General features: G+C 46.5%; 1 protein-coding gene across 3 annotated transcripts in view; it reads right to left on the bottom strand.

Annotated features, from left to right (window-relative positions):
• ST8SIA5 (ST8 alpha-N-acetyl-neuraminide alpha-2,8-sialyltransferase 5) overlaps positions 1 to 23,440 on the bottom strand; it is a 75,236-nt gene that overhangs the window by 5,797 nt on the left and 45,999 nt on the right. For 2 of the 3 annotated variants that reach the window (XM_003784723.1, XM_003784722.1), the window contains 3 exons: positions 14,086 to 14,178; positions 2,875 to 2,961; positions 602 to 746 (listed from right to left, as the gene is read on the bottom strand). In XM_003784723.1, coding sequence (XP_003784771.1) covers positions 602 to 746; positions 2,875 to 2,961; positions 14,086 to 14,178 — 325 coding nt within the window. The remainder of the gene's footprint in view (positions 1 to 601; positions 747 to 2,874; positions 2,962 to 14,085; positions 14,179 to 23,440) is intronic. The other variant, XM_003784724.1, reaches the window with a different exon arrangement.

Genomic DNA, 23,440 nt, shown 5'->3' with positions numbered 1-23,440 from the left:
AGAGTCTGTGATCTGAAGAGTTTACATCTGTGAATCGTTCATTCTGTGGTGCCCCACAACCAGGGAGCCACCATTCTAGCCCTGAACAGCCTACTTCTAGAATTCTTTTATGTGAAAGGAAAAAAATGAATGCCTATGTTGTTTAAGTGTCTGATATTTCAGATACTCTGTTAGAAGCAGCCAAACCTATTGCTCATCCAAACCCCAGGGTTGCACACAAGGAAACTGAGGCTTTGAAAGACAAAATTACTGCCCTAGGTCATCCACATGCTCCAGATCTTTCAGTGCCTTGATTTGTATCAGGTTGTACTTTCTTGTGCACACAACATTTGCATGCATGAAAACTTAATCATTCTCCCAGATAGCTGCAGGATGCCCTCTGCAAGCAATGCAAGTACCCGGAACTTTATAACCATTTTCGTGCCATAAGTTACTTCAGTAATAGCCAGTTGGCATTCACCGGATCCAGATAGAGCCCCCAAGGGAACCCAGAGGCCTACCAGGCCTAAGACAATTGGCCAGCCAGGATCAAGACAAGTGGGTGAAGGGGGAGAGCATGAGTGGTGCACCCAGACCTCCCACCCCTCGCCCACAGCAGCACCTTGGGAAACATGCGGAAGATCTCCTGGTTGATGTGGTAGATGCCGCTCGTGTCCACCTCATACTTGAGCTTCGTCCCCAGGGGAGTGTTCTTCTGGGTGGTGAAGAGAAAGGCAGGGGCGTTGCAGCACCTGGACAAAGTGGACCTGCCAAGCAGGGAGACATGTAGGAGGGACTGTGATGCAGAGTAGAGCAAGACCGCATGAAGAACAGAGGGATGGAAGAGCTGCAGCCTTGCCCGCCCATCCCCAGGTCTTCCCCTCCACCACACCTGTGTCCCCTCCCTCTTCAACTCCCCTCCTGAGGCCCAGGCCTCCTGCCTCACCTGATACTGCCCCCTCAGGGCCCAGGACAGGTTTCTCTCCAGGAACCCCCCAGGTCCCCCATCCCCACTGACCACACTTCCTCTCATGAGTGAATGACAGCCCTGGATGGCCAGGATGCTGCCAAAGCCCTCTCCATGTTAGTTCCACTGGCAGATAGGAGCCCACCATTGGTAGGATTTGCCATTCCCCATGAGAGCTTTCACCAAGATCCTCAAACATTTTACTACTCCCCACAAACACACTATTTCTGCTTCATTTATCCAGCCCCAAATGAAAACCCAGGGGTGGCAGGGCTCTGCCTTAGATTCTCAGCCCCGTGTCAGATTCTACACAAGGTGCTTGCTTATCTTGTCTGGTGGGGTCACCAAGCCAAGACACACAAGGTCAACAGAAATGTACAATTGCAATCGTTTAGAAACTGATTTAGGAATAGGGAGGGCCAGAAATTGAGATAGTAGGTTGATACTGGCTGGTTTCCTATGGAAAGGAGAGCCTGACTTCCAAAAGAAGACATTTGGGGGAGTTGATTATTTATATATATATAACCAGGCAGTGCCAAAAAATGTAAACACATTTTAGGAGATCTTATTGGAACTAAAACTGAGCATTCCCCAAAAGTATATGAATTGCAGGTAAAATGCATGTGCACAGCATGTCTAGGTATGCTTGAGCAGTAATGGTACCTTCAACTCAACTGCGAAAGGTAATACATAGAGAACATCACTTAAAATACGTATACATTCATTGGCACCCTCTATGTGTGTGTGTGTATCCCTATGATTTTTAACATAAAAATATTCAAACATGAGCTACAGAAGGGTTAAACCTCAGATGCAGGCATTAAAACAAAAACAACCTCTAAGGGACAGTGTGACTGATGAGGCAGGCTTGGGAGGCAGCCAGCCCAGAGCAGCCTGGTTTTTTCTCTTCTCTGCAGCTGTGTTCCACCTTGGCAGTGCATCCTTTGAGGAGTGCCTGCAAGGCTCCGTGACAGGGTCAGATCCTGGGCACAACTTGCTTCCACTGCCCTAGGGACCCAAAGCCCTCTGCCCTGGCCAGGAATCAACAGAGGGCACAAATCACCACCCTCTTTGTGTCAGCAGCTTTGAGCCCACAAGGATCACTTCCTCCAAATATAGCAGCAGTGGCCTGAGCATAAACTGGTCACTGTCCCTCCCACTGGCTCCAGGCACTGTCACATCCAGTGTCCAGCTGGCCCTAAGAGAGGAATGGAACAACTTCTCCTCCTTGGAACCATGCAATGACCACTAACAAAGAATGAGGAGGAACTTTCTCAAAAGCTGGGTTTCTAATCTGGTGTCAAGAAGCTTGTAGTTTCTTGTTAGACTGCAGTTTCTTCTCTGCCCCCAGCAGCTGTGGGGCTACAGAAAGTTCTCTCCCTCTCCCAGTCCCAGTTTCCTTATATGTAAAGTGCAGGGTTGTCTCTTCTGCCTCTAATCCCCTGTAATCCTGTGACTCCAGCTTGCCCACACTAGGAAAGCTACACAAATTATTTTTTTATGACTTTATCTCTTATGGGGACTTCACATTTCTAAAAATGGGCCCCTTAAAATTACTACTCTGCCTCTAGACTTGGCCTTGAACTACAGCAAACTGAAACAAATGACTTACAAAGGAAACACAAAATGCTCAGTCATATTTACTTTCCACAACCTCCCGAGTAGAATTCCCTCATATTCACAGTTCCTCAGTACATTTAAACTTGGACCTGAGTTACCAAAATCCAGCAGTTACACAAATTGCCAGGATCATCTCAATTCCATAAAATGAAGTCTACCTGCACTAACATAGTATCATGCATGCACAGGACTGTAGAGATGGGTCCCCAGATGCCCACCAAGAGGTGGGCCTCGCAGGATGACAGAGACCAGAGAGCCTGGAAGGAGAGTCACACAAGGAGGAGAGAGGACAGATAAATCATAGATACTTGAACTGGTTGGCCTCAGAGATGTTCATCGCCCATTTGCACATCTGGAGGCTCTTCCACCTGTCAAACAGTTCCGACTGCTTCACCCTGGGGAGGGGAGGACAGAAGAGTGAGTGCATGGGTAGGGCAGGACAAAGCAGTCATTCCCCCAAATTCCCTTCCTCCTCTCCCATGGCCAAGTCCTGGCCTTTGACGTTAACGATATTTTCTTGTTTTCTATATTCTTGACACTCTGGTACCTGGAACCTTCCTAATTCCTTGCTAATCACAGAGGGCTCTCCCTTTGGCTGAAAGATAGCAAACAACTCCACTTTAAGTGGGCCTTTCATGCACAAACCAACCCATTCAGCCCACACCCTCAACCAGCTCCTGCCCCCTTCATCAGCAGGCCACCATCCCATAGCCTAATCATCCCAGGGCCTGGTGTTGGACACCTAAGGGCAGTCCCTAAACCTGTCTCCCCTGCTTACCCTGCAAACCTCATCGAGGCTCTTGCCCCTACCATCCCTCACTTCTGCCTCCGGGCTGACCCCAGCACTGCCTCAGGCAGCCCTGCACAGCATGCCTTCCATTTCTAGGGACCTTGCTTCATGCTTTCATTTCCATGTCTGTCTAAAAGATATCCTGGGAACAGTGTGAAACATTTCTCCTCACACGTCCACCCGCAAGGGTCTGCATAGTTCTCTTGGGAACATCTGTCTATAAACAAGTCAGACTGCTGTCCTGGGAGGACGCGTGTCAGACACCCACACTGTGCCCGGCACACAGCAGGGCTTATGGCCAGGGGACAGGCTTGTCTTTCTCCCATTTCAAGGGCAGATCATAGTTTCCACATGACAGAAAGGAAGAGACGAGAAGCCTGAGACATGCCTCTTTCTTCAAGCGACCCTCTGCCAGGCTCTGTGTGACTTAGCTTGTAAGCATCTCAGCATCCTAATGTTCTAATGCATAGTCAGGAAAGGGAGTGTCCAATCACAGAGGGCTCTCCCTTTGGCTGAAACCCCCAAAAAGCACTAGTTTTTAGTTTATAAATTTACATTTACATATTTATAATGAAGCATAATTGTAATTGCTTTGATGATGTGTTCCCCGGCTTCTAAGACAGTGCCTAGCAAAATAAAGACGCTTGATAAATATTTATTTAATGAATGAGCCAAATCAAAGATACAGAATCCCATAAACACCAACTGATATGAGATCCTTTATTGTTTTTGGTTTCTGATGTTCTGGGTGAGCCCCATCACTCTCCTCTCTGCCTCCTCTGTTATCACATGGCATCCTCCCTCTGTGTGTGTGTCTCTCCCAGTCTGAGATCCTTGTGTAAATTAACCCCAAACAGCCACCTCTCCCCCTCCTCACTGGTTCCTTTCCTCTTTTCAGTAGTGTCTAACGTCAGGGCCATATCCACAGTCCCAGGCCTCTCTGTCACAGACCTGCTTTTCTGTTACCTGTCCCCTTGAGGCATCCTTGGTTACTTTGTCCCCATTTTAGTCAGAAATTCTTCCTTAGTTCTACCCAATTCCTTCCTGCTTTCACTTGTCCTTGCTTTTGAGGGTGATTCTCCTGTTATGCAGAAATGCCCAGAATTCTCTAATATTTCAGCCTTTGGGGATCCCCATGGGGCCCTGGCCTAGTGGAAGTTGTGAGATCCAGAAAGATACAGGGGGATCCCCCAAGAACAGCCAGCACTCCCTGCTCCTTAGGGGAAGGATCACAAGACAAATCACATAAATGTGCCCTCCTGGTGAGGCCTAGACCTTCGACAAGGATCTATGCACTTCTGGGAGTCACACAGGTGGTGGCTCTCCATCAGGGCTGGGCGGGTGCATTCAGGCCCTGAACTCTGCTCCCCAAGACTCTCAGCCACACACTCTTTCATTCTGGTTAAACTACCTCAGGGAGACCAGCGGGCTCCCTTGGACCGGAGGCCCAGGACCAACAATGGGCCAGTAGCTGCCTACAGCACGAGCTGTTAGAAGTACCAAGTCCTGGCAAGGTCCCAGGACCCAGGCTCCACCCTCTAAGAACAGCCTAAGTGGCAAGGAAAACCCAGATCCTGGGCCATCAGAATGGCCTATATTCCCCCCCCCCAGATCATGTTTTTAAAGAGCATGGGAAACACAGGTAGCTAAGTACCTGAGCTTGGCTATGTTACTTTCAGCCTGTGTCACCACAGACAAGTCATTTCTGAGCCTCAGTCTCCTTATCTGTAATGTGGAGCTAATCATTACCCTCACCTGCTCATTAAGATTATTTTTACAAAAAAAAAAAAAATGTGTTTAGGGTGACGCCTGTAGTTCAGTGGGTAGGGTGCCAGCCACATGCACCAAAGCTGGTGAGTTTGAGCCCAGCCTGGGCCTGCTAGACAGCAATGACAACTGTAACCAAAAAATAGCTGGGCATTGTGGCAGGCATCTGTAGTCCCAGCTACTTGGGAAGCTGAGATAGAAGAATCACTTAAGCCCAAGAGTTTGAGGTTGCTGTGAGCTGTGATGCTACAGCACTCTATCGAGGGCAATGTAGTAAGACTCTGTCTCAAAAAAAAAAAAAGATTATTTTTACTATCATCACTCTGTTGGTACTTTTCTATATTTCCTTGTGTGTAAAGCCTTTTAGCAATGAGGTGTAGGGAGCAGCAAGTGAGAAACAGAAAAATCTGTATGAGTATATCTGTGTTTCCCAAATTTATTCCATGGAACCCTAACTCAATACAATGTAAGCCACATGAAACTGCTACAAAATGGCAGGGTTTTTTTTTAAAGGGGGAAACCTATGGTCATATATATTTGAGGAAAGCTGAGTTAAATAAAGATAAATGCTTTTCTTTACCGAAAGACTTCTCAGATCCTTTAATATGTTGTCATATATTGTGCATTTCCAAGAAAGAGGTATCATCTAAATCACTTCCCAAAAGTACTGGATCACGGAATCTTTTTCCATTGAGCAGTTCATAAGACTGGAATTCCACAGAAGTATTGGGAAATGCAGACATATCATATATTCCTTAAAGGCAAGACCATGACTTTTCTCTCTGGATCATACACAGTCCCCAGCCCAGGCCAGGCATTCTGTAGCAGCACAGGGTCACCTGCTGGTTGTGGACCACTAAGAAGCTGGCTGGTCTTGTCCCCTGATGCAGAAAGGGGCCCCTGAAAGGATGCTGTGCTGGCATGATGGTGAATGGAGACATAACCAGCCTCCAAGAGACAACTGCTACTAGGAAACTACTATCACTGTGGCTTTTAACCTGGGGTCCACTGAAGGGCTTAAGGGAGTCCATAAATCCTCTGAATTATAGGCAAAACCCAAGCCTATCCACCCATGTGCCTTTCTTGGGGGAGAACATGAAGTTTCCCAAGAGGTCCATCATTTCAAAAAAGGTATTTAATCCACTTAACTGTTAAAAACAAAAAAACTAAACTAAAAATGGCTTCACTCTGTGTTTAATTAGAAGTAGTAACAGTTGTCTCCAAACACAGCAAGCCTCACCTATGAGGAGAATACACAGCTGGTGGAGGAGGGATGATTGTGGTAAACACTATCTAGGACAGGAAGTACATGAACTCTGGAGCCAGAGGGACTTGAGTATAAGATTGAGTTCAGACAGCTCTAACTATGGAAACTCAGGCAGGTTGTTTAACCTGTCTGAGCCTCAGTTTTCTCATCTATAAAATGGGCATAATAATAGTCTCTTGCCCTCCAAGACTTGTTAAAACTTGTTAAATGAGATGAAGCAATAAAGGACTAGATGCACAGAAAGTGTCCAAGAGGTATAAACTATCATTATTGTTAAACACACATAACCCCCAGTACTTTCTACTTTTGTAAAACCCACAATTCTGTTGTCACTCCTCATCTTTCCCAATAGGTAGTAAATATCATGTAGAGAGGGGATCATGCCTGAGTTCACCACTGTAAGTCCAGGCTCAGGCAAACAGTAGATGCATGGTAAATATTTGTTGAGTATACCAACAAATTAATAAATGAATTGATACGTCTGAGTTCAAACCAAATCTCCATTTGTGAATATCTCCATATGGGCAGGAACTGGAAATACAGCAGCAAACAAAAAAACCCTCCTTCTTGCAGGGAGCTGCCACACCAGTGTCAAATCCTGGACCAAAGATGACACCTGTATACCCAGCCTCTTGACTTTTGGCTCCTTCCCCAAATTGCAATGTGACCTCGGGCAAGTCATCCAATCTCCCCGAGACTCAGCTGCTTTATCTGTAAGATGGATAGAGCAACCACTGCCCTGCTGACCTCAGATGTCAGAGAGATCAAATGGAATAATATATGTAAAAATATTCTATAAATTGCTTTACAAATGTAGAGATCATCTCTACTTTACAGACAAAGGGCTGACACAGGCATTTCTCTCTTTTCTTCCAAGGCACAGAACATTCCAGAAGAAGAATAAAAAAGGTATAATCCTATCAGATGAACAGAATGATGCAGGCAGGGAGGGGCATATCAGGGGAAGAAAGATTCCAACAAGTGCATAGAAGAAGGGGGGGTGATACAAGGACACACCAGAAGACCTAGATGGCACAGCCAGAAGACCTGGATGGCACAGACCAGAAGACCTAGAGCCAATCAGGGTGGAAAATTCTAAGAAGTGGGTGGAAAGTGGGAGGGGCATGGCCCTGAGAATGAAAATCAGTTGTGAGTCCATGAGCAGAATCACCAAGCCAACATTCTACCTGCCCCGTGGTAAAGCCAAATATTGAAAGTCCAGCAGAGGAGAGGATGGAACCAGACTGTCAGCTCTTCTCTAAAAAATATATCATTCCCAGTTAAAAGATCCAGCCAGTCTGGCTGCAAAAGGCCAGCAGCATTTCGAACTTCAGACACAGAGTTCTTATTGGTTTGTAATTGTTTAAAGACTAAATATGAAAAGACAACCAACGATCTCTCAGTCAACTTGAAGGAGACAGACCAAGATAAACCATGAGATAGAATAACCACGCACACATTAAAAAAAAATTCAAAAAACTATTGGAAGTACAAATGAGAACTTAAAAATATCCTACTTACTGTCCCCAGAAATATTCAAGAAGACATCATGTCCTTAAAAATAAGAACAGACTTCTCTAAGAACAAAGAAAGAGCTCTTGGCAGGGACAGGTTTCATCAGAAGAGCTGGAAGATGAAGTCAAGAGATTTTCCCACACTGTAGAATTAGAGAGCAAAAAGAGAGAAAAGATGAGATTAAAAGGCAGATGTGCCAGAGGTACAATCCAGAAGATCCAATATACCACTCTTAGATACACTGGAAAGAGGAAGAAAAGAAAAATGGAAAGGAGGAAATGTAAAGAGATCCAAGAGCAAGGCCAAGGAGGTCAGGGTGAAGAGGCTCCACGGGCTGAGTCTATCCCAAGGCACGCCACTGGGCCATCTCGGAATCGACTTGATCTGAAAAGATTCCAGAGGAAAAGAAAAACAGGTACCTCCAAGGGAACAACCATTCTCATGTAGCCCTGGATGCTAGAAGATGGTGGAGAAGTTCTTAAACAGCCTAAAGGAATACAGTTTTCAACTAAAATACCAACCCACCAAGCCAGCAACCTGACAACCCACCAGACCAACAATCAAGCCACAGGGAAGAATCTCATGGCGACACAGAAGGACTCCAAAACCTTTCCTTTCACCCACCACTTCTTTTTTATTTTTTTAATTTTTTTTTTTTTTTAAGAGACAGAGTCTCACTTTGTCACCCTTGGTAGTGCGCCGTAGTGTCACAGCTGACAGCAGCTTTCAGCTCTTGGGCTTAGGTGATTCTCTTGCCTCAGCCTCCCGAGTAGCTGGGACTATAGACACCCACCACAAAGTCCGGATATTTTTTGTTGCAGTTTGGCTGGGGCCAGGTTTGAACCTGCTGCCCTCGGTATACTGGACTGATCCCCTACTCATTGAGCCATAGGCGCCACCTACCTACCACTTTTTGAGAATTACTTGAGAATGAGTGGAAATAAAAGGAAGGAGTAAATAAGAAGGAAGCTATGGGATCTAAGCAAAGGTGATGCCCCACTAAGAAGGCAAAGAAGGGAAGCCCAGAACAACAGCCACGTGAGCCACCAAAAGAGTAGTCAGGATGGAGCAAGAGGATAAAGGGGAAGGGTATGCCTGCCTGATGGAGAGGCCGATAAAACAGGGCAAAGCAGAGAGGAGGAGTACAAAGAGGCAGAGACAGTGAGAAGCTCCAGACAGAAGGGGGAGGGAAGGTACAAGAAAGGAGTGGAGCCCTGGTGCTTCCCTGTAGTATCCACATTGTGCAGCAGTGAAAGCCACCATTCACTGATCTTCAAAGTTCATAGAGTCAACCCCTAGAGGAAGCCCCAAGAAAGGCTTGGCATGGTTACAAATAGAATATAAATGTTATGAGCCTTGACATTTTAAAAGTAAACTCATGGATGACCAAAGACACGGGCTGGAGGGGATAATTTTAACAGCCTCATCTTACATGGTGCAGGATCAAGAGCTACTGTCTATATTTGGTAAAATAAGAAATAGATTACTCCGGTCATCTGCAGATAGAAGAACTCAAATCAGCACTAGCCCTCAACCAGGGAAACGTGGGGAGGGGCTGGGCAGAGTGGAAGGCAGGGAGTCCTCATTCACCAACGTAGGACTTCTGTGAAGACAGGGAAAAGCTTAAGAGACAGCAGAGGCAGATTTATGGAGGTAATTACCAGAAGAAACAGCTAAGAACCAACAGGAGTTGGGCTAAGCGAGAAGGCATGGGGCAGGGACTATGGCTTTTTAAAAGCTTTTGCAATCTACTTGATTGTTCTTGTGCAAGAACTGGTGATCACAATGAGATGTGAGCAATCATCTCCTTATCTTTCTTTCCTCCGCTTTTCCTCCATGGGCTCCTGTCTACACCCAGGTCTCACCCACTCCCTCCATCTATATAGGACCAACTGCATCCTGCACCCACAGAGGGTTAGACTCAGAGAGGCCTGAGCCTGAGTCCTGGCCCTGAAGATCCCCTTGGCTGAAAAGGACAGAGGATCATGAGCACTTCAGTGACACAAAGGGGCCTCCCAACTTGGAGAGCAGTGTCCACCCAGCTGCCTCAGTATTGGAGTCAATGCAGTGTTCCTGGCCCCAGGAAGATGGGGAAGGGGCCGTGGAAGAGGCTGGAAGGGGAGTTCTCAGGCATGACCCCCAGATGCAAGTAAGCACAGGCGGCAACTGAAGCTTTCTATTTAAAAATAAAGAGGCTCAGGAATGACTAAAAGCAAGTGTCAATAATTTCAACCAGAATTAGTGACAAAGCATCTCTCTAACAAACCATCACAAGTAATTCTTCACGTATCTGACATTGTCAGGGAGTGAGGCATTTTCCACATGGGAATTTTCTGGCCGACTGATTTTTACCATTGATTTCAGCAACTGTGGATCAGAATTGTTCCCAGATGAATCATACACCTCCTTGTCTCCTCAGACAGAACACCGGGTGACATTCTGTGCACCTGAAGAGATGGCTGGAGTATGTCCATCCTGCTCCTCTATTCATAGATGGGGGTTTTAACCCATTCTTGAGAACTCTGGGTCAGACCCACCATGAATCCTGCTTGTGGTGCTGGGCTGGAGCACAGTGAAGCCCATGGGTTCCCAGATGGTGTCAGAACCACTCACATCAGAGGCCTGCCTCTGGGGCTCTCTGATTTTAGTCTGGAGGACCCACTGACCTTCAGCAGGGACTCAGGAAAGGAGTACAGAGTTTTCTGTCCCTTGATGCCCCCCCGGCTCACAGGCTGATGCCCCATGAGCAGCCTGCCCTCTCCTCTCCTCTCAGGCCCCAGGGTTTGGGGACTACAAAGAAGACAACTGCTGTGGAAGAGGCACGGATACAAGGCCCAGCTGGGCCCAAGGTCACCCCTGGGATGGTTGCTTGGCCCGGGAGCCCAGCCCTCAGGTACAGTGCATGTGTCCACAGCAGAGATGAGAACTAAAGGCAAATGTGAGCCCATAGCTCAGTGGGTAGGGTGCCAGCTACATATATACCGAGGCTGGCAGGTTTGAACCTGGCCTGGGCTAGCTAAAACAATATGACAACTGCAAAAAAAAATAGCCGGGTGTTGTGGTGGGCACCTGTAGTCTCAGCTACCTGGGAGGCTGAAGCAAGATAATTGCTTGAGCTCAAGAGTTTGAGGTTGCTGTGAGCTGTGATGCCACAGCACTCTACCCAGGGTACAAGGTTGAAAGAAAAAGAGAGAAGGAAGGAAGGAGGAAAGGAAGGAAGGAAGAAAGGAAGGGAGGGAGGGAGGGAGGGAGAGAGGGAGGGAGGCAGGGAGGCAGGGAGGGGAGGAGGGAGGGAAGGAGGGAGGGAGGGAAGGGAGGAAGGGGAAGGGGAAAGAGAAGCAGAGAGAAAGGAAGGAAGGAAAGAAGGAAGGAAGGAAGGGAAGGGGGGAAGGGAGGGAGGGAGGAGGGAAGGAAGGAAGGAAGGAAGGAAGGAAGGAAGGAAGGAAGGAAGGCAGGCAGGCAGGCAAATGCAAGAGGCCCAAACATCCCCAACAGCAGTCCATGATGAGGGACAGGGGGTGGGCACAGAGCACAGAGAAATATGAGGCTGTCCACCACAGCTCACAACAACAGTCCCAGGGAATGCCTCACCTAAACCTACATAGATGCTGTGTCAGGGACTGTCATGGGCAGGACTGTGTCCCCCACAGTATTCACATGTTGAGGGCCTAACCCCCACTATGGGTATTTATTTGGAGATAGGGTTAAAATGAAGTCCTTAGGGTGGGCACTAATCCAATCTGACTGGTGTCCTTATAAGAGATTAGAACACAGACAATGCCCCAATGAGGGGAAATCCCATGAGGACACAGGGAGAAAGCAACTGTCTGCCAGCCAAGGAGAGAGGCCCCAAAGCCAGCCCTGCCCACACCTTGATCTTGGACCTCTAGCCTTCAGAACTGTGGAAAATACAGTTCTGTTGTTTCATCCACCAGGTCTGTGGCACCTTATTGTGGCACCCCTAGCAAAGTGATAGAGACTAACACCGGCGCATAGAAAATATATGGGTAGAGGGATGGAAGGACGACCAATTCATGGAGGTCTCTCAGATCTTCTTGTCCAGACCTTGAAATAACCACAAAGAAACTGTGTATATTTTATACTTTTTAAAAACTGGCCAGGTTCAGTGGCTCATGTGTATAATCCCAGCACTTTGCGAGGCTGAGGCAGGAAGATCACTTCACTTCAAAAGGCCCCAAATCTTCGAAGTCAGAGAAAAGATCCAGGCTCTCTGCTACAACCTTATGAATTTGGCTCCTGATGGCCATCCTTGCCACTGAGTCACAACTCCTCAGTGGAATGTTTCAAAACACCAATCAGCTCATATGCTCCAGATCCTACTTAAAATCTCTCCCACAGCTCCTACTGCCCCTTAGATAAAGATACAAGCCAAGCTAGGGACACTGTGAAGTCCCACACTGTCTAACCCTGCCTAAGTCTCTGGCAGCATGTCCCCTCTCATGCCAGCATGCCAGCTTCCCTGGCCCTTTGGAGCCTGAGACACAGCAGGCTTCCTCCTGGCACAGGGCCTTTACACACACTGTTCCCTCCACCTGAATCCTCCCGGCCTAGATAACTCCTATCACCCTTCAGACTGGAGTTCTAGCATCCCTTCCTCCAGGAAGCCTTGCCTGATGGCCCCCTGCCCACCCCAGCCTGGTCAAGCTACCTGTCACTGCTTTGGCTCCATGGGGTAACTAGCTATTAATGTCACTCCCCTGCAGGCTGTGAGCACCAGGAGAACTCCATGGTGGTGTGTGCTCAACCCAGGGCTGGGAAGAACTTATGGGAGGTGAGCTGCCTCACATGTTCCTCTCCAGATCAGGCGCAGGTGCCACTGCTTGGCACAGGGGTCATAAACAACGCAGCTATCCCCGGCTGCACATGGGTCTCACCCTTGGAGCTTCCCCACAGCTGCTAAGCTATAGAATCTGTTCATGACATCCCAGAAAAGCTGCTACTACTGCTGCTTCCACAAAGAAAGAAAGAGGTGGAAAGGAGAGGGAGAAACAGACCCTGGCATTTACTGAGCACCTATTATGTACACTACTATGCATACAGACTGCTGGGCTATCTCCTTTCACATGTATTATTTCAGACAGCCTAAAGCAGCTCTTAAAACAGAGGTAACATGTCCCCATTTTTATAGGTACGGAAAGGCTCAGAGAGGTTAAGTAATTTACATAAAGAATCAGAGCTGGTAAGGCCAAGTCAGCTTTGGATCTCAGCCTGCCTAACCCAAGACTCACCCTATTCCCAGGACCCAGGCACCTAGAATCATGTCAGACGGCTACAGGAGCACGAGCCAGGGTCCCTGGGTTATGTCAGGGGCCGGTGAGTCCATATGAACACTCAACACCCCCTCTGAACAAGCTATACTTTTTCCATATTTAGCTATAACTGTTTCCTATCATGACTAAAACAGTAAGTTCCTCTAAATGAGTTTGTTGACTTCACAGCAGCTCTGTGAGGTATGGAAAAGGCAGGTGGACACAAGCCCGCTAAAACACTCAGCATCTACTGTGCTTTTCCTCCCATAGGTTGTAACAGAGCCATGGGTGACATATTGTCAAGTGTGGGGGGGAAAGCACAGTTCTTCCACCATTTGTGCAAAAACCAATGAAAGAACCTCCACACATACAGGCCTGCGCACACAGACTCTCTCGGGAAGGAGGCACAGGCCCACACGCTGCTTCTGGGGAGAACTGCACAGGGGGCTCTTCACCAAATAACCATCCAGACCACTTGAATTTTGTATCATTTAAATAATTTAAAAAATCAAATTTCTCATAAAATTAAAATGTTAAAAGGCAGGAGGGCAACACTTAACCCTATAGTGCAAAGTACTGAATTTCAGGCAGGCACCCCAGCGCCCTCTTCGATTTCTACATAAGAGGAGCCCTGCGACGATAATCAAGAAGACTGGTAATTGAGACGGGGACTTTAACACCTGACTGAAAGCAGTGACCTTGCAAACTTGGCCTTCTATCATAAAACAGGGCACAGTCATCACTGTGGTCCAGGCCTCCAGGGCTTTCCAAATGCCAGTGGCCCAGGGAAGGAGACCTAATTTCTGCTCTACAGGGATCAACCACGTGTTTCCTGTTTCCTTCCCCCCTGCCTGCCGCCACCCCACCCGTACATGCACCGTGCACCCACCTCCCCGCCAGCCATACTCACATGGACAGCACCTTCACTTCCAGTATTTCGTGTCTCAGCTCCAGGCATCTTGTGGAGTTATATTCAAAAGGCCCCTCGTAAAAGTCAAAGTACCTGGGAACCAACAGGGACAGAAGTTACATAGAAAAGAGGCCAGGTCTGGAGGCCTACAGGGGCTGTTATTCAGGGGGTAGAGTGTCTATTTCCATCAAATAAATAATCCAAACCAACCCCACTGCAACAGCTGACCTGGTGGGGGCCCCAGGAAGACCACAGGGGCCAGCTGGCTTGACCACTGGGTGGTCAGCTATTCTCAGCAGTCCCTGCCCTGCAAGTGCTCCTCTCTTGAGAGGCTGCAGAGAGCATTGCTCAGGACAGGGGCCATAAACAACGCAGTATTTATGGGAACATGGACCCAAAAAGCAAACAGGGAGATTCAGAAGCAGATTTGGTTTTCAGTTTGTGGCTGCAAAGGAGAGAAGAGGAAGAAGGATGCTCTGCACTCTGTGATCAGAGAAAGTGAGAGACCTGAGTGGTGGAGGCGGCAGCACTGGGAGTCCAGCACTGAGCCCCCAGGCCTCCAGCCAGGCTGCCCTCTCCTTCCTCCTCCTCCTCAGGAAAATGTCCTGAGATTTCTGCTGTTGTCCTACTTGACAAAGCATTTCCATCAGTTCACTTGATTTTTCCACTCACACTGAGACTGACCTTTCTTTCTCCTCATTTGGCAACTGAGAAAACTGAGGTGCAGGCCACATGCTGCTTCTGGGGAGGCAGAAGGCAGGCAGAGCTGCAGGCCACACTGTCAGCGCAGGGTGGGACGGGGGCTTGGAGTAAGCCCAACTGTGGAAGAGGCCAAGCCCTTTCCAGCACCAACTGGCTCCAGGTAGTCACAGCCACCTCAGGGTCCCTTTGCCAGCTTCATGAAGAACATCAGTACCAATTTCACCCAGCACCTACTGTGACCTTACCCTGGGCCAGGTGCCAGGCCTGGCATTTGATGTGGATGGATACACCCACTTTTAATCTATCTAATTAGCCTATGTAAAAAAGTACCCATCACAAGCTGGAAGGTGGCAGAGCCAGGATAAGAGCCTATGAACTGACTCAAAGCTGTTCCTGTGACACGTGACTATGAGGACAGCTGGTGTTCCCTGAAAAGGGCCCTCTGCCTTCTGGGGCAGAAGCCAGGTAAGCCCCTGCTGGGGACAAGCCCCAAACTATGTCATGAGTTCGTGTCAGTGGCTGGCAGAGATGAGAGGATGAAGGGAAAATGAAAAATCAAGACAGTAAAAGAAAGTTTTTTAAAGCACAGCTGGGTTGGGAGTCTGTCCACCTTCAAATGTGAGGACCATGGACCTTCCTCCAGGCTAGCTCTGTTTTTATTGCATACATCACTGTTTTAATCATCAACCTAATGAGGGAAGGCTAGGCTTGCATTTTCTAACCAAAGTATTTCTTTAACTAACTATGTTAATTAGACTGATTTACCTCTTACTATTATTGCTCTAAGTTATTTATGATCTTAACACAAACAGAGCATGGAGTCGGGAATGCAGTCCAGGAGCAGGATGTCAAAGCACACCCCAGTTAGGCCATGCACACAAATCACAGGAGTGGTAATTAACACTCAAGTAGCCTTGTGCTCAGATAGACTGATGCTTCTGACCATACCAAGGTGACAGAAGAAAGGTGATATTTTTTTCCTTATCTAGTCTGGAGAGACCCTTTCTTTCTTTAATGAGGTTTAAACATTCTGAATTCCCTAACTACCCCAAAGCACCCTGCCAGGACAGCCCTGCACAGGTAATCCTTGCCTGCTCCTGACCTCACAGTGGAGTCCTGCTGGGGGAGGGGTGAAGTTTTAGCAAGATGGCCTCCTTGTCTTAAAGGGGCCAGGCTTCCAGGAAGTACATTTTGCACCAGATTTTGGGTTTCTCTGATCCACTTCTCTCCTATCTCTGTCCCTTTTGCCCATCATCTGTGATCATTTTTTAAATTCAATTCCTAACTTACTTACAACAAATAACTTATTAAGTCATTATTACTAGCAATGCAAGCACATCAAGATATGACTCTTCCCTTAAGTACCCATATGTACATCCGTAAGCCCTTTTCTCATGGCCTCTCTCCTCCTGGTGGCCTAAGGTTAGGTCAGATGGAGCTGGACTGGTTGGATCCCAGGATAGCCTCAACACCACAAATCAAGGAGCGTGCAGGGCCAAACCCCTGTAAATGTGGAGATAGTGACCTCACTACCAGCAGCCTGCGTGAGTCAAAAGTGAGGGGTACCAGGGCTGCTGCTGGGCCCTGCTCCAGAACCAGGGAATGGAAATCAGGAATCCCTCAGAACAGTTCCCAGAACCCCTCCCAACATGGGGTGGCAGGCATTTCACATGCACCTTTACAGTCTACACCAGCGGTTCTCAACCTGTGGGTCACCATCCCTTTTTAACAATGAAAATACATTGTGGCATTACGAAAGTTGAGAACCACTGGCTAAACACATGTGCACAAACTTACCTACATGCAGCTTTAGAAATCCTGAAACATTTCACCCAATGTTTTGGCTTCTTTTTAAAATATTTGTATTTTTACTATTTCTATTATTATATTTTTATTATTATCACTGTCATTAAACATATATTTTAATAGAATTTCATATGTAATACTTTTAAAATTATATTTATATTTGTTCTCAATTTTAATGTAATTTCATACTTAATTTTTAAGTAGTATAATTACATATTTATATAACTTTAAAATGTTGAAACATTTTACACAATAAATTGGCCCCTACCTGTAAAATAAATTGGTTCCTATTCTCATGTCATGAAAGAATTTAGGCAGAGTTAATCAGAACAAGGAATAGAATATTGCCAAAATACCAAACTCAAATTTTTTCCCTCTGTTTTCCTTGTGTTCTGGAACTTTTTTCTCTCTGTTTCTTATCTGCCAAACTCAAATTGATCCCTGCTCAAGTGTCCACACTTCTAGGAAGACTCTGACCCCTTCCCTGGGCACCCTCTGCACACTGTCCCCTATTCAGAGCAAAGGACATTGTGTTCTATTAGTCTGTTCATACATCTGTGTCCCCTTCCATACTGCATGCATGTCAAACACAGGGACTATGGTTTTCTTATCTCTATACTTTCTGTACTACAGAGTTAGCAAAGCTAAAAACGCTATTTCCAGGCTCCTTTGCAGCTAAGATTCTGGATGCAACTTAGGTTCAACTAATCAAAAGCATTTGCATAGACCAGCAGAGCTGTTATAGGAGAAGAATGCAAGGCTTGAGCCACAGTTTTGCTGCTGCAGAATGTGGCAGAGCTCTCGGAAACTGCAGCAGTGGTGGCAGCACCTTCATGATTATATCAGAGGCAGCAGCTTTCACGGTGGCACCGTTTCACTGCCATTTGGGGAGGCATTCCTGTACACTCAGCCATTACTTCAGCTCTCCCAAAGAATATGAGCTAGCTGTGACTTTAATAAATCCTTTTCTGTTTTAACTAGCTAACCCAGATTCTGTTACCTACAACTAAGAACAAGGGGTCAGCCTAGAGCCACAAAAATGAGTCCATGACCTTGGTTCTAACTTACGTAGTTTTCCAGTCACACAACAGCAAGTAAGGTCTGGTGTTGTATCACAAAGATCATCATTTGCAACCAGAGCTGGTATTACTATGCCCTTTGGAATCCACTGGGTCAGATGAAGTCATGACCTCAGGCTGCTGCTAAGAAAAGTTCCAGATTCAAGTGAGACAGATGATCATTAGGAACAGACTTATTCTCGAGTTCTCAGGGAGCTGGAGACTTGCAGACACTTCTCCAATAAGGCTACAAACCAGCTGTGTGACTTTGGGTAAATCACTTCTCTGGGTCCCTTTTTTCTCCTCCTTAAAACAATTATTTGAACTAGGGCAATGTCTCCCCTTCAATCAGCCAACACTTCCATTCCCTCCACTAGGCTATCTCTGCTTTGCGTCCTCCTTGGTCCCACTTCTCCCAAGTCTCCAATATCACTCACATACTGAACTAGGCAATGTAATAATCCTTAATGGTCTTGGGCTGTGTGTTGCTGGCTTTTAGGCAAAGAGGCTTTCAGAGTTGGGTTCACATCCCTCAGTCCTTCATTAGCCTTTGCTATGGTCTGAATGTTTGTGTGCCCCCAAATTTGTATGTTGAAAGCCTAACTTCCAAGGTGATGGTATTAGGAAGTGGGCCTTTGGGGACAGAACCCTCATGAATGAGATTAGTGCCCTTATAAAAGAGGTCCAGAGAGACCCCTCGCCACCTGCACTATGTAAGGATACAGCAAGAAGGTGATATTTATAAACGAGGAAGGGGGTCCTCCACTGAAGCCTACACTGCTTTGATCTTGGACTTCTGGGCCTCCAGAACTGTGAGAAATAAATTTCTGTTTAAGAGCCACCTAGTCTATGTTATTCTTTTTTTTATTTTTATTAAATCATAGCTGTATACATTAATGCATTTATAGGGTATAATGTACTGATTTTATATACAATTTGGAATGCTTACATCAACTGGTTAACATAGCTTTCACCTCATTTACTTAATTATTGTGTTAAGACATTTATACTCTACACTTAAATTTGACATGTATCCTTGCCAAATGCACCATAGGTGTGGTCCCACCGATTACCCTCCCTCCATCCAACCTCTCCCCTCCCCTCCCCTCCCCTCTCCTTCCCCTCCTTCTCCCCTTTCCTCCTTCATCCTGGGTTATAGTTGTGTTTTATCTTTCATATGGAAGTGTGGATGATTATATATTGGTTTCACAGTAGTAATGAGTACATTGTATACTTCTTCTTCCATTCTTGAGATACTTTATAAGAAGAATATGTTCTAGCTCCATCCATGTAAACATAAAAGAGGCAAATTCTCCATCTTTCTTTAAGGCTGCATAGGGTATACAAATACCACATGCTGTATTATATTCCATGGTATATAAAGACCAAAATTTATTAATCCATTCGTGGGTCGATGGGCACTTTGGCTTCCTCCATGACTTGGCAATTATGAATTGGGCTGCAATAAACATGCTGGTGCAAATACCTTTGTTGTAAAGTGATTTTTGGTCTCCTGGCTATATACCTAGTAGAGGAATTGCAGGATTGAATGGCAAGTCTACTTTCAAATCCCTAAGTGTTCTCCAAACTTCTTTCCAAAAGGAATGTATTAGCTTGCATTCCCACCAAAGTAGCAGAAGTGTTCCCTTTTCTCCACATCCACACCAACATCTATAGTTTTGAGATTTTTTTTTTAGGTGGGCTACTCTTACTGGAGTTAGATGATATCTCAAAGTGGTTTTGATTTGCATTTCTCTAATTATTAAAGATGATGTACATTTTTTTCATGTGTCTGTAGGCCATGCACCTGTCTTCTTCAGAGAAGCTTCTGTTCAAATCTCTTGCCCACAATGAAATGGGATCACTTGTTCTTTTCTTGTTAATAAGTTTGAGTTCTCTGGGAATTCTGGTTATCAAACCTTTGTCAGAAACATAACCTGAAAATATCTTCTCCCATTCTGAGGGCAGTCTGCTCGTTTTACTTACCGTGTTCTTGGCTGTGCAGAAGCTTTTTAGTTTGATCAGATCCCAGTAATGTATTTTTGGTGTTGCTTCAATTGCCTGGGGGAGTCCTCCTAATAAAGTATTCTCTCAGGCCAATTTCTTCAAGTGTTTCCCCTGCACTCTCTCCAAGTATCTTTATAGTTTCATGTCTTAAGTTTAAATCTTTTATCCAGTGAGAGTCAATTTTTGTTAATGGTGAAAGGTGTGGGTCCAGTTTCAATCTTCTACAAGTCGCCAGCCAATTCACCCAGCACCATTTGTTAAATAGGGAATAAACAGACTAAGACAGCCACTTCAGGCCTGTCACTTTTCTAAGCCTTAGTTTCCTCATTTGTCACATCAGTAAAATCAATGCTATAAGTGTGTGACAGGTTTGAGAAAAGATCAATGAGCCTCTCAGTGCAAGGACTGGCTGGCACATAAGAAGTGCCCAAGAAATGCTCATTCCACTCTGTCCCCTTTCTCCTGCCACTAAAAGGCACACACTGCCAGCAGATGCCAGAGAGAGGCCCAGGGAGGCAGAGACTTACTTATAGTCCCTCAGCTGGTTGACAGCAGGGCTGAGTTAGAGATGAACAACTCAGGAAGTTTCTCCACCATCTTCACTGGTGACATCCTCTTTCTGCTGTGATTAGTAAACCTCTCCCCAGATCCTCTCTGCAGATAAAGCCCACACTAAATTCTGCTTGGACAAGGGGATGTCCTTGATCACCCCATCTCTGCTGCAGTCTTTATGTATTAACCATGTGTCCAGTTACCAAAACTGCCCCATGCCTGTTTCTAAGCCCACGTTCTCATCTGGGACACGTAGCTAAAGGCATTTGCTTCCTTCTCCATTTACCTGAACTTTGCTTTGGGGGATGCATCACTCTAGCTCAGGCTGTAAAGATGACTGACTTGAGGAAACATAGTCCAAATGTTTATGCCCCCCATCATTCATATATTGAAATATAATCCCCTAGGTGATGACTTTAAAAGATAGGGCCTCGAGGGGTGATTAAGTCATAAAAACTCTTCCCTCAAGTATGGAGCTAACAGCTAGATGTGGCAGCTCACACTGGTAAATTCTAGCACTTTGGAAGGCCCAGGTGAAAGGAATACTTAAGGCATTCAAGACCACCCTGAACAGGAGTAAGATCCCCATCCCTACTCAAAATAGAAAAAATAGCTGAGCATAGCAGTATATGCCTGTAGTCCAAGCTACTTGGAAAGCTGAAGCAGGAGGATCACGTGAGCCCAGAAGTTTGAGGTTGCTGTGAGCTATAATGAGGCCATTACACTCCTACACTCTGGCCTGAATGACAGAGCCAGACCCTGGCTCAAAAAAAAAGAATGGAGCTAAACCTTCCATCACATCAGGACACAACAAGGAAGTACCATCTATAAGGAACAGATCCTCACAACAGACACCAAATCTGCTGTTATCTTGAACTTAGACTTCTCAGACTTCGGAACTGTGAGCAATAACTTTCTATTGTTCATAAATTACCCAGCCTAAGGTATTTTGTTACAGCACCACAAAGAGACTAAGGGAGGGAGTAAGACTTTGAGAAGCACAGCCACACTGGGTCACCCTACATTCTATTTCTGACAGGACACTCAAGGACTGCATTCTGTAGGAAGCCATGGAAACCCCTGTCTAGTCTGAATGCTGACATCAAACATGGTGCTCACACCTTGTTATCTAATGACACAGGAAGATGCACACATGCTAATATAGAATAAAAAATACAAGTTGTAAAACCATGATCTCCAAAGAGAATTATATATACATAGGTGAATGCATGAGAAAAGGAAAGAATTGCAACAAAATATTAATAGGGATGTCTCAGAGTAATGGGATTATGAGTGATTTTTAAAACACTTTTCTATATTTCTATGTTTTCTATAATGGGGTTATGATTCTTTTATTTGAAATGAGTAAGTCATAGACTTCCCTCTGACTACTTCAAGCTTCTCCTTACCCTGCTAGGAGTTTGAGAAGCACTTTCTACAGCCTTCTTAAACTCCTTTAGCCTCTCAAGGTGAGTTCACCACTGTCTCTTCTTTCAATTCTGGAAAGACAATCTCTACCCATCTCAAAGGGGAGGAGATCCTGGCATCATGCTGGAGCACCTCACAGGTATAAATAGCCCCCGCCGGTCACATCAGGAGCCCTGCTCCTCTCAGGTGCCACTTGACTTCCGGCAGCCAGATCTGATGCTGGCGCCAAGCTAAGTCCTTCCTGCCCCTTCTCTGTGCTTCGGGGCTGTGGGAGCCAAGCTTCCTAGTTAGCAATGATAGCCTCCACAAGGAAGAAGACAAATGCAGAAGGCCTAAAAAAGGTGACTGTCGTGTTCCCGGACCTAAGTTCCCCTACTTCCAACCCAGTCTCAGGCTCCAGCTCTGCAGACTGAGAAGGTTTTGTTTTAGCACACCCAGGGTCTGGTCCACAACAGTCTGGCTCTGCTAGTCTCTCCCCATGAGCCTGTCCCTCAGATGTTCCCCTGTTGCCAAGTCCCCTTTCTAGAGCTTCTCCAGAGCCATTGTGCCTTCCTTGGGGGCCACAGTTCTCTGAGCCTCAACACCTATTGGTTGGGATGAGAGGAGACACATATCCTCAGCTTCTACCACCTCCCACCTGCTCTCAGTTGCTGATGGCATTTCAGAGATAGGAGCCCAGGGAGATCTCTGTGTCATGCAAGGGCACACCCATTAGGCCTCCACCAACCCCTGGGGGAGCAGGGAAGTTGCCCCAGCTTATCAATTTAAGCCCTGGCCTCCTATCAAGCCTGGTATGGAGTCTTGGTGATCCACAGAAGGAAGGAACTCTTTTTCCACATGGGGAAGGAACACTACTTGCCCATATGGCATCTTTGTGCCATTTAGGAAGAAATTTTTCTCCAAATAAATTAAACCATGTGCCAGGCACATGGCTAGTCAAGGGAGAACAAGTTGGATTTCAGCCCCACTCGACTCCTTGGCTGCGTGTTGTTGTGCGGTGCTCACATGTACAACTGTATGTGGCAGCCTGATATGAGGCCGTTTCTTTTACTTTCTCTAGTTTAATGATCCCAGCAGCTTTACGAGGCAGGCATTATTTCCCCCATTTTATACCCGAGACTTGAACTACAAGTGGCGACTTGCCCAAGGTCATTCAGCTAGTAAATGGTGGCACTGGAAAAAACCCTCAGTCTATGAGAGCATGGAACCTATGCTCTTGGTCACTTCAGTGCACTCCCTTGCCCTGACTCTGACAACCATAGTTCTCTGGGGGTTTTCTCCGTAAGCAGCACCCTCCCCCTCCAGGGGAGACAGCCCTTCAGTGAGCTCAGAGCTATTTCTAGAGCCAGAACAGCTGCTGTCTCGAGATAGCACGCTACCCATCAGAGCAAACGCACAGAAATCAGAGCCTGAAAATTGCAGCCTGACAATTCAAAGGACAGGAGTGTCTTCCCGAATAGGTAAGAGAGAGGCAAGAGGGGCTCGGCTATTAACAAATGCAGGTCACAGCTGCCAGGAGACACTGCCACAGCAGTGGAGAACCCTGGCCCCAACCCTCAGCTGGACCACAGCAGGCTCAATAGCCAGGGATTTCACCTGCCCTTTCTGAACTGCAGTTCCCTCAGCTGTCTCCAGAAATCACCAGAGCTGTTTTGCGCTACCAGAGCGGAAAGCTAAAAAGCCTGATATTCTCTGCACCACCCCAGATAATCCTGTGGTTAATATGCTGCAAGTGTGCACCTCATACCAAGCTCGAGGGTCATTCCTGACACAGGATGGGGACAGGGAGGTCAGAGGCAAAA

The sequence above is a fragment of the Otolemur garnettii genome, unplaced genomic scaffold, assembly GCF_000181295.1.
Source record: "Otolemur garnettii isolate 467f Iridium unplaced genomic scaffold, OtoGar3 scaffold00012, whole genome shotgun sequence".
Classification (NCBI taxonomy): domain Eukaryota; kingdom Metazoa; phylum Chordata; class Mammalia; order Primates; family Galagidae; genus Otolemur; species Otolemur garnettii.
Note: the sequence above shows the minus strand (reverse complement) of the source record. Positions and strands in the feature narration are given on the sequence as shown.